The sequence below is a fragment of the Diplotaxodon limnothrissa genome, linkage group LG7 (assembly GCF_057381915.1).
Source record: "Diplotaxodon limnothrissa isolate DT_005_m linkage group LG7, D_limnothrissa_male_GT1.1, whole genome shotgun sequence".
Lineage (NCBI taxonomy): Eukaryota > Metazoa > Chordata > Actinopteri > Cichliformes > Cichlidae > Diplotaxodon > Diplotaxodon limnothrissa.
Window position 1 is genome coordinate 66,269,254 of NC_140602.1, and position 11,361 is coordinate 66,280,614.

The window sequence follows — 11,361 nt, forward strand, 5'->3', positions numbered from 1 at the left end:
GTTCTAGCCCGGAGGCTCTTCAGTCTCCTTCCCGATGGCAGCAAACTGAAAAAGTTGTTGGACGTATGAGTGGAGTCACCTGTAATGCAGAGGGCTTTTTGGGTGAGGTGGGTGCAGTAGGCGTCCTGGAGGGAGGGAAAAGGAAATGTAGCTTTTTCTATCAGGACACAGTGCAGGAGCCATATCACACATTGGAATATGAATAACATACAGACACAGACAGTTGATTGTTTGGGCTTGTTCTATCAGATATCTTGAGACCGTGAAGTTCCGGTTTCAATATTTTTCAATTTTTATGCTTAAGGACAACAGATGGAAATTAGCCCTTGGCTATAATCTGGTATGTTTACATTCATGTAATTTTTTTTTACATTTATGTTCATTAACATGCACTGTCCTAAATAAATAAATAAATATGCAGATTGGAATGTGACTTTGTGGAATGTGTCAATTTAAAGTTACTTTGTAAACTGTTGCTGGAATTTTAACCCCTTTATTCTTTACCTGCTTAATTACAGCTGCAGAATATAGAGAACATTTATTTTATGCTGATTTCAATTTTTTTTTTTACATTATCACAATATCAACTTCATAATTTGGGAATTATGTTAATCCAGTATGTAAAACTCAGTTGATAAAGTGTCTTCCCTCATTAATATCCCATAATCATCTGAAGGTGCTCTTACTGTAAGATAGGAGCATTGAAGAACCACATGAAGTGCCAGACGACATAAAGTTAGATGGCAGGGTTAGTGAGTGCAAAGACAGAGTGCTGAAAAAGTCTCCAATGTTTTGGTGACTAAGAAACTCCAGAGTTCCTCTTCTGGAATTAAAATTGTGATGTGGGTTTTCATGGCCTGTAGGTGTAATGTGTAGGTGACCCCATACGTTTGTCCATATAGTATTCCACACCGCCTACCTCCCCTTAAGCCATGTTGAGCCAGGTTGATGTGACTGTGTCTCAAAGAGCCTCATTTGATGAGCAAAGTTTATCTTAGTCAGCACTCTTAGGCTTTCTTTAAGCAGCTCTCCAAAGCTTTGAGGTGTGTTTGGCTTCAATATATCCAGGTTTATCAGTTACTTTCACTATGCCATTTATGTAAGCATTTGTATCACCTTGTATTATTTTGCTTTATTCTTCATTAAAGTTTCATTTCACAAAGCTGAACGACTCCATCAGACAGTGAATGTAAAGGTGTTTTCATGCTGTGGCCTTTGTTTTGGAATTTATAAGTATGCTGGTTATGAAAATGTGTCAATAAAAGCAGTTGAAGGTGAATGTGCACAATGTGACATATTAGGACGTTTACAAAGGCATTATCTGAATGCGGGAAACTTCTCTGATCTGCACAAAAGGTTGCATGAATGTAATGTGGTTCATATGCTGCTAAGAGATGGTGGTGACTATCAAAGCGGAGCCAATGAGATTTGATAAGGGAATCAGAGGAGTCATTGTCATTCAAAGGAATAATACATACATACAAAAAACACCTTTCATAACAGGGAACACCCTCAGGTGCATTTTTGTAAGTCTCTTCTGTCACTGCACTGGATGAATTTTACTCATCCATCCTCTGCTTTTCTGTTGTGGGGTTCCCTCTAAGAATCCTTTGCCCTTTCTATAATAAGTACAAGTGATGCATCAGAAAGCAATGACATTTAAGTCACTCTTTTATCTTAAAAAACAAACAAAGTTCGTCAGCTAGCTGTATATCTGGACAAGAAAATAGAACACAGTGGTTTCAAACTGTTGATGCGTATGTATTTTGTCTACACGTCATTAAAACACTATACATTTTCTTTTTCACAGTACGTTTTTTGTGTCACATGCATGTGTATAATGGCAACACGTGTTTCTTAAATTGAGGTTTGCAAACTGGCACGGTTGAAAGTAGGTGCATGAAATGCATCTAAATAGGTTACGGGTGCATCTGTAACCTGGGTTTTGTACACATCTAAAAGCAGCACTGATAAGATCTTGGGAACATCATGAAATCTCCATCACTTCAGTCTGCACCACGAAACATTTGCATAGAGAGGAGAACTGAGTCACGTTGTGCTTGTAACGTAGTTCACCCTGGAGGAGGCAGAAACTTTAGCTGCTATTCTTTGTTTGTAAGCGCTTGGATGAAATTTTTTAGCTAAGAAACCCTGAACTTTGACTTTTTACACAAGGAGATAGAACGGTTTGAGGGCTAGTTTACCCAACAGAAAAGAGGTTCTATATCTGAAAATAGTCATGTTATGAAACCTTCAAAGCTCTCTGCCTACAGAGTACAAAGTGAAAATGTGGTGGAACTGCACAGTAAAAACAGCACAGTTTCTTAGAAAACTCTCGAGTGTTGTTTTTTCCAGTTCTCTGTGGCAACATCACTGAAGTAGAAATCCAAACCAAATATTTCTGCCTGTAGGACCGAGACAGTCTAATCCACAATTACAATAAATTCAGCTCCCATGACACAGAGATTTGACCTCTGAAGCCTCATTTACTGTTTCTTGTTCTGCAGTTAATTTCTAGCCGATATTATAGGCTCTGTGTACATAACCTTAACGTATATTTCCCTCCCTATGTCAGCAATGTTAACAGTATCTAGCAGCACAATCACCGGAGCTGGAAATGAAGCCAATGCTTCATTCAGACTGCACTGCCCTGAGTAATAACATAAGCTTGTTTCTATGATTCAGCCTCCAAAGACTTGCAAATAGAAATAACCACCTTTACAGCAGAAATTATAAAGTTTAAAGCTTGGTAACAAAATTCACAAAATCTGTCCATGAAGGGATTTTTTACATAACTATCCCCTTTAAACTGTACAGAGGTGAATAAGGACACAGCCCATAGCCACTCACTATTAGCCAGTAAATTCATTAATATAGACCTCTTGACCTCATGACCTCTCCCACGTGTGCACAGAGCCAGTCTGTGGGAGTCAGAATTGTGGCTGGGCTGTAAAGGATCAAATACTCACATTTCTCTCAGTGTCATGCAAACCAGTTTAGAACTTTTTTGTGATGTGTGTGTTTTTTTTATTTTCAGTTAATTGTCTCTCTCCATTAAGATGAAACTATCATAAAAATCAGAGACTTTTCATTTCAAGTGAGCAAACCTACAAATTTAGCCGGCAATCAAATAATTTTCTTTCTTTCTTTTCCCTCAGAATTTCAGTGGAACAGTCAGTTGCCCCACTTTCACTTGTGTAGCTCTAAATTTGGTACAACTACAGTTAAGTAAGTTTTTATCAGGTTCAGTGAGATCAGTACATGCTGACTAATTGTGGTAAGCATAAAACATCTCAAATTTTAAGCTTTGTGGTAGAAGCAGCAGGAGTTTTTTGACCTCCAGCCGGGCCTAGTGATGGGTACTCATTTGGGTTGTGAGTCAGTCTATTCCCCATGTGCTTGGGGAAACACAACTAATTTTGTGAAAACCACACACAAAATGTCAGGCATGATTGTGATCAGTTTCCTTTGTCTACTAAAACCCCGTAAAAGAACCTGAAAACTAGAGGTAACCTGTACAGATATAAACACTGATTACACTCTCCCCCACTTCCGCTGATTCTAATCTGTCAAATGTCCCCTTACTCTAACTTTCTTCCGCAGTTGCACGAGCGGTGGTTTGAGTGTGCTTTCGTGTCGGGGATTTCTGAGTTTGGGGCGGAAAGGTTGACATCACAGAGATAGAAAAGGCATAGGATTTATATTGGATGCACGGCTGGTCAACATCAGATAAAACACGACGAAGAAGATCCTCCTCATCCCTCCTCTCAGCATCATGAAGACTCTCTGCTTCTCTCTGGGACTGCTGCTGCTTGCAGCCTGCTGCTGTGATGCCATCCGTGAGTGTTTAATCTTTATGACTCCTTGCATTTGTTTGAAAATTTACAGCTGACATGTTGATACTGACTTTAGTCTTTTACCTTGCTCTCAGCGAAAGGCGTAAAGTTCAGCACAGCTCCTGGAACCTGCTGCTTCAACTTTAAAATAAATGCAATACCGGTGAAGTTGGTGTCCTTCATCACCCAGACGCACAGCTCCTGTCCCAAGAAGGCGTACATGTAAGTTTGATATTTTCAAACAGGACTGGTCATGAATAAAGTATAAAAAGGGATATGTGAAGTTTAGACAGGCCGTCTGCAAGAACTCAATCAAAGCAGTGTGAATAAAACGATTTTTGTGTGCATGTTTTGCAGAGTCCACACTGTCAGAGGAAAAAAGATCTGCTACACTCAGAGCTTCCAGTGGGCTCAGGACATGTATCGGCTCCACAACACTGAAGGCAGCAGCTAGCCGCCACCAAGATCGTCAGCTATCAGCTTTAGTTAATAATTGACTGCTTTTTTAAGGCCTTATGGCTTCGCTTTGTATTTGTATTTTTATAAAACTGGCTTAAAAATAAACAAAAAAATTTATGCAAGTTCTCTGAAAAGACTGTTAGACGTTTATGTGACTGATCAGATGTGTGTTAGGTATGTTTTGTGCAGGGCAAGAACTGTAAAGAAATAATAATACAAAAGTGCTTTTTACTCTGCTGCCTCAAGCTCAAAGCTGTAAAAAGATCTTTATAATCTCATTAAATACAGATCTTAAAAAAACTGTCATCCAGTGTTTCTCAGTCTCTTGTTTTCATTTGAACAACTCTTTGAATCTGTAAAAATGGTAAAAGATATTCAGAGATAATAACCAGAGAAACAGCAAAATCTAGAACTGAATTACCTTTTAAAACAGGTTGGTGCAGCACCACTTCTGCCTTGGTGTATTTTTAAAACAAGCCCACGTTTCAGCAGGTTTGAGTAGTTTCACCAGCAGACGCGAGACCAACTTCTATGAAAAGATGGTTGCATGTGCTGATTCAACCGGGGACCAAATTTTTGCTCACAACCTGACTAAATCCCTTAATTGTATACAAAATGATCAAAACGTGCTCCACCTGAAGGAGCAAAATTCAGTTGAATCAATCAATTAATGCTTCTGTATTAGTCTAATAATGCCATACAATATACAGTATATAAATCTACTAACCTCATCAGGTTTACTCCATTTTTTTAGGCACGACTGTAAACATTGCACTCGAAGTTATTTCGGTACATTTCAGCTTCTGAAACTGTAATTTTTACACCTGTGAGGATTTTTTTTGTTTTGACACCAAGTAAAATCTTTACGTTGAATCCACGGACTAAAAACAGCTGAAGAAAGATACAAAGATCACGAACCCAACAGTGACTGCTGGTGTGTGCCACAGGCCTCGCAGTCACCTTTAGGAAATTTATATTAGCTCATTTTACTGGCATGTATGCCATGACTCATGTGTAATTCTGGGGTACACTGACATTCGTAAGCACATTAGAAAGCATGTAGGGGGATTTAATCTGAAACGAACAAAGACGACCTGCACCAGTCTGCATTTATCGGAACGTAGTTAAACCACAAGCTGATCTGTCGTTGTGATAACATCTGTGAGGTTTTAGCTCTTGCGCTTGTTTCTGTGTTAACGTGTACTTATCTTAAGTCATCCGTTGTCTGTGTGTGTGTGTGTGACCACCCCTCAGCGATGGCTAGAGTTCAATCTTCACTGATAGCATCAACACAGGCTGCAGACCTGCAGTGCAACACACAGCATTATCGGTTCAATCTTCAAACACAATTTACTGCAAGCAGCTGGGCAACAATAACACCCACCACCCCAATCTAGGTCGCTTATAAGATGAAGAAAATTTTACACTTACGTAATTAAAAAAGTTCAATCAGTTAACGGCTTATAACACTTGTAACGTAAGACAAGGTTTATTTGTCATATATATATTGAAAGTCTACATAAAGGGACTGTGTTTACCATTTTTAAGAAGAGGGTTTCAGATAACGAGGTGTGTGTACAAGTAGTCTCTGTGAAATAAAAGCTCATGCTTCCTAAACGACATTTTGTACCGTGATTCAATCAAAGTCCTCTAGCAGATTTTAGGAATATCAATCTGGAAATGAATAGAAGGTGTTCTATATACAAAATATGGATAAAAATCAGTTACATTTTAGTTAGAATACCAAATCACAACAAGAGTTTCCTCAAGGTGTAACAGTGGGAAGGAAAAATTCCCTTTTAACAGGAAGAAACCTACAGCAGAACCAGGCTCAGGGAGTGAAGGGAAGCCAATACAGGAGAAATCTGCTCTCTCTTTCTAGCCCCTGTCAGGACTCTTGCTGCAGCATTTTGGATTAACTGAAGGCTTTTCAGGGAGTTTTTTGGACATCCTGATAATAAAGAATTACAGTCGTCCAGCCTAGAAGTAATAAATGCATGAAGTAGTTTTTCAGCGTCACTCTGAGACAGGATATTTCTAATATTCATTAGTTATATGCTACTCGGACCAACTTTTGCTCTCAGAGTTTCTGTGATTTTTCCTGTCATATATTTAGGAAACTGCAATAAACGTTTCTCAGACAATTTGGTCCGTGTTGACAACAGAGCATCACACAGTTGATCAGCTGCACATCCATGATGTACAGCTGATCCATGACTCATTTGTTCCACCACATCCCATGTTCAGGGAGGCTGTGGTGTTTAAAAGATGGGCAGTTAGTAGCCAAAGTGGGGCCCAAAGTGTGCCAAGAAAATATTCCCCACACTGTTACCCCAGCAGCAGCCTGAACCATTGATATCAGGCAGGATGGAGCCATGCTTACATGCTGCTTACACCAAATTCTGACCCTACCATCTGACTGTCACAGCAGAGACTGAGACTCATCAGACCAGGTAACAAATTTTCACTCATCTATTTTGACATATGGTGCACCGAGAGATGCTCTTCTACATACATTGGCTACGATGTAACAAGTGGTCCTTTGAGTAACTGTTGCTTTCCTATTAGTTGAAGCAGTTTGACCATTTTGTTCTGACCTTCGGGATCAATTAAAGCATATTCTCCCACAAAACTGCTGCTCACTGAATATTTTATTTTTCCTGAGAATTCTCAGTAAACCACAGAGACGGTTGTGTGGGAAAAAGCAGATCAGCAGTGTCTGAAACACTCAGACCTGCCTGACACCAACAACCAGGCCACTTTCAAAGTTTTTAAAGTGAACTTTCCGATGCTCAGTTTGAACTTCAGCAAGCCATCTTACTTAAATGCATTGACTTGAAAATTTCCTAAACCAGCAGGTGAAGTTGGCTTTTATGCTCTTCTGCTGCTTCCTTTCAGGAAATCAAATTATATAGAGCAGGGGAGCAGGTCACATCACCCCAGTGACCCCGATAATGGAGAAGAAGCCTCTAAGACGTTAATACTGTCAAAGGGTTTATTTGAATCAAAACCACCATCTTTGCATAATGAACCACAGAGAAAGAATCCAAATGCAGGACATAAAACACCAAGAAAGAATAAAATCCAAATCTTTAACCCAAGACACAGGTCAAGACATTAGCAGGTGATAATATTAGAGCAAAGACCTGACAAAAAAGTAAGGTAAAAAATCAGGTAAAATATCCATACACAGAATAATAACTGCAAACATGAGAATCACAGGCATGCTGGAGTGCAACTATAACAAGACAGACTAAAGAGATTAATGAGTAATGGGAAAAAGGTGTTGCACAAAAAGGGCAGGAAAGAAGACACAAGTTAAATAGACATTTTACATATTGCAAATAAATTGCTGCTAAACAAATAGAGAGATAAATTAAAGATGAAAATTTTTTTTATTTTGAGGTGGATTTTATTATGATACTGCTATGTGAACATGAATAAACCCCGACAACCAGACACAGGGTGGGCATCTGGCTGGCCATCCTTTGATGTGGTTTCTTGGTTAGGGGTCGAGATCACTGTGGTCTCAAAAAAAGGAAAAGAATAACATTTTTACACTTCATGTCTTTAAATTTGATTAAAAATACGGTATGTGTCAAATTTGACCCAGAATACCTTTGTTGCTGAAACTCCATGCATCTCAGAAATGTTATTATGTTACTGTACAAAAAACTGCTTAGTAATAAAAAAACATATTTTTAAAATACATTTCGTGTGCAGATGCTTGTATGCGTTGCCTAATGATTCTCGCACAGACCATCACTGTAACCTGCACACTGCAAGGCTCAGAAAGTGATGATTAAGGACTATTGGTGACAGTTATGAAACAACATTAGAGGTTTAATAGTGGAAACATTATGACTATGTATGATTGTTGGGTCTGTGTTTCCACATGCCCCGCTAGTTTAGAGACTTATTCCTCAGGAAGAGCGGAAAACAAGACAGAACATCTTCAACCGGCTTTTTAACTCGCTAACGAGGGAAGTTTGGGTCAGAACCAGCTCTTGGAGCTCACGCTCCTCACCTGACTCCAAACCCAAATCCTTCAAAGAGCAGCTGTCCTCGTAGCCTTTTTATTGACAAACTGTTACAGTACACATCACAGCAAAAGCACCTCCCTCCTGGGGCAGGGATAGCTCAGTAGGTAAAGTGGTCGCCCCATGATCGGAAGGTCGGCGGTTCGAATCCACTTAACGGCTACCCTGAGGTACCCCTGAGCAAGGTACCGTCCCTACACACTGCTCCCCGGGCGCCTGCTTAGTGGGCTGCCCACTGCTTCACTGAGTGAATGGGTCAAATGCAGAGAAAAACAAGTAATTTCCCCATGGGGATCAATAAAGTATCCATTATTATTATTAAAACCCCCCTTGGTGACAAAGGCAAGGCACTATGTGTGTGTATGTGTGTGTGCACGTGTATGCATGTGCAAGAATGTGTGTGTGTGTGTGTGTGTTTGAGTGAGTGTGTGAGAATGTGTGTCTCTCTGTGTGCGTGACTTCCAACTGTTTCTAACAACATCCTTAGTCATAAAATGGTAATCTCCCCCACACCCAATATATGTTTCACCATGCACAAAACAATGAAGCCATCGAAAGGGCGGTCAAAGGAGCTTGCAAAAAAAGCGTCTGGACTTCTTTAAGTTGCTTGAAGACGTTTCACCTCTCATCCGAGAAGCTTCTTCAGTTCTAAGGTCAAATGGTGGAGAGTCCCAGATTTAAACCTAGTGGGAGTATCCCTCCACAGAGGGACAAAAGGACCCCCTGATGATCCTCTAATCTCCTGAGCCAAGGTGTGAAACTGGGTGTGGGTCCCAATCAGCCAGAGTTTCGGGTGAGCTCATTGTGAAACCTGGCCCCACCTTATCATGCGAATTCCTGAAGTCAGATGGCCCAAGATGTGAGTGGGTGTTAAGGCGTCTGGGGAGGGAACTCAAAACTGGATTATAGATGGCAGACAGTTGGTGTCGTAAACCACCGCCTCTGTTCAACGACGAGCGACCATCTTTGAGCCCAATCCACAATGAGCTCACCCGAAACTCTGGCTGATTGGGACCCACACCCAGTTTCACACCTTGGCTCAGGCGATTAGAGGATCATCAGGGGGTCCTTTTGTCCCACTGTGGAGGGATACTCCCACTAGGTTTAAATCTGGGACTCTCCACCATTTGACCCTTAGAACTGAAGAAGCTTCTCGGATGAGAGGTGAAACGTCTTCAAGCAACTTAAAGAAGTCCAGACGCTTTTTCTTCGCAAGCTCCTTTGACTACGATGACCTGGATGACTGAGAACCTTCACAGACATCCAAAGGGCAGGAAGCTTACCAAACATCAAACAGAATCTTCACAAGGGATGTGTCTGTGATAAAACCTCTCCCAGCACAGAGTGGCTGGAGAGGTGGTCAGAGACAAAGGAATGTCTTGATCCTATAGATTGAACTAAGACTTTACAAATTTAAGAACCACAATGACAACATTCAACAATTAGACTTAACAATGATGTAAAGACAATGCAAAGGCTTGAATGAGTGGTTTGGCTGACCTTGTTTTATCACACAATCAGAGTGGCGGTGAGCCCCTCAAACTTCCTGTTGCCTTATATTTGTTTTATAATTTTCCCCCCACTTTTCTTAGAACGACTTTGAATATGCAGATGAGGACATGTGAGCAGGTCCCCCTTTAAACTGTACAGGAGCATAAGGTTATTATTATTATAGCCTTTGACTGCCAGGTGAATAAGGACACAGCCCATAGCCACACACTATTAGCCAGTAAATTCATTAATATAGACCTCTTTACCTCATGACCTCTCCTACATGTGCACAGAGCCAGTCTGTGGGAGTCAGAATTGTGGCTGGGCTGTAAAGGATCAAATACTCAAATTTCACTCAATGTCATGCAAATCATTTTAGAACCAGCCGAGCCTAGTGATGGGTACTCAAGGACTTGCAATTCTGCATTTGGGTTGTGAGTCAGTGTATTCCCCATCTGCTTGGGGAAATGGGTCAATATCAGATAAAAACACGACGAAGAAGATCCTCCTCATCCCTCCTCTCTCAGCATCATGAAGACTCTCTGCTTCTCTCTGGGACTGCTGCTGCTTGCAGCCTGCTGCTGTGATGCCATCCGTGAGTGTTTATTCCTTTATGACTCCTTGCATTTGTTTGAAAATTTACAGCTGACATGTTGATACTGACTTTAGTCTTTTACCTTGCTCTCAGCGAAAGGCGTAAAGTTCAGCACAGCTCCTGGAACCTGCTGCTTCAACTTTAAAATAAATGCAATACCGGTGAAGTTGGTGTCCTTCATCACCCAGACGCACAGCTCCTGTCCCAAGAAGGCGTACATGTAAGTTTGATATTTTCAAACAGGACTGGTCATGAATAAAGTATAAAAAGGGATATGTGAAGTTTAGACAGGCCGTCTGCAAGAACTCAATCAAAGCAGTGTGAATAAAACGATTTTTGTGTGCATGTTTTGCAGAGTCCACACTGTCAGAGGAAAAAAGATCTGCTACACTCAGAGCTTCCAGTGGGCTCAGGACATGTATCGGCTCCACAACACTGAAGGCAGCAGCTAGCCGCCACCAAGATCGTCAGCTATCAGCTTTAGTTAATAATTGACTGCTTTTTTAAGGCCTTATGGCTTCGCTTTGTATTTGTATTTTTATAAAACTGGCTTAAAAATAAACAAAAAAAATTATGCAAGTTCTCTGAAAAGCCTGTTAGACGTTTATGTGACTGATCAGATGTTTGTTAGGTATGTTTTGTGCAGGGCAAGAACTGTAAAGAAATAATAATACAAACGTGCTTTTTACTCTGCTGCCTCAAGCTCAAAGCTGTAAAAAGATCTTTATAATCTCATTAAATACAGATCTTAAAAAAACTGTCATCCAGTGTTTCTCAGTCTCTTGTTTTCATTTGAACAACTCTTTGAATCTGTAAAAATGGTAAAAGGCATTCAGAGATAATAACCAGAGAAACAGCAAAATGTCACGGTGGGTGCTGGCCAACCGTGGGGATGTGGGGGAAATTGAACCCAAACGCAAGACTTGGTGCAAAGAAAGCA

The 11,361-nt window shown here is 40.5% G+C and overlaps 2 protein-coding genes across 2 annotated transcripts; both read left to right on the forward strand.

Moving 5' to 3' along the window:
* The first annotated feature begins 3,775 nt into the window (after window positions 1-3,775).
* Window positions 3,776-4,290, forward strand: LOC146629601 (monocyte chemotactic protein 1B-like). The gene is made up of 3 exons (XM_085358743.1): window positions 3,776-3,839; window positions 3,932-4,058; window positions 4,194-4,290. Exons 1-3 carry the CDS (start codon window positions 3,776-3,778, stop codon window positions 4,288-4,290), a joined length of 288 nt encoding a protein of 95 aa, XP_085214869.1.
* A 6,067-nt stretch (window positions 4,291-10,357) lies between these two features.
* On the forward strand, window positions 10,358-10,873 carry LOC146629602 (monocyte chemotactic protein 1B-like). Its single transcript, XM_085358745.1, has 3 exons — window positions 10,358-10,421; window positions 10,515-10,641; window positions 10,777-10,873. The coding sequence occupies exons 1-3, from the start codon at window positions 10,358-10,360 to the stop codon at window positions 10,871-10,873; spliced, it is 288 nt and encodes a 95-aa protein (XP_085214871.1).
* The last annotated feature ends 488 nt before the right edge of the window (window positions 10,874-11,361 follow it).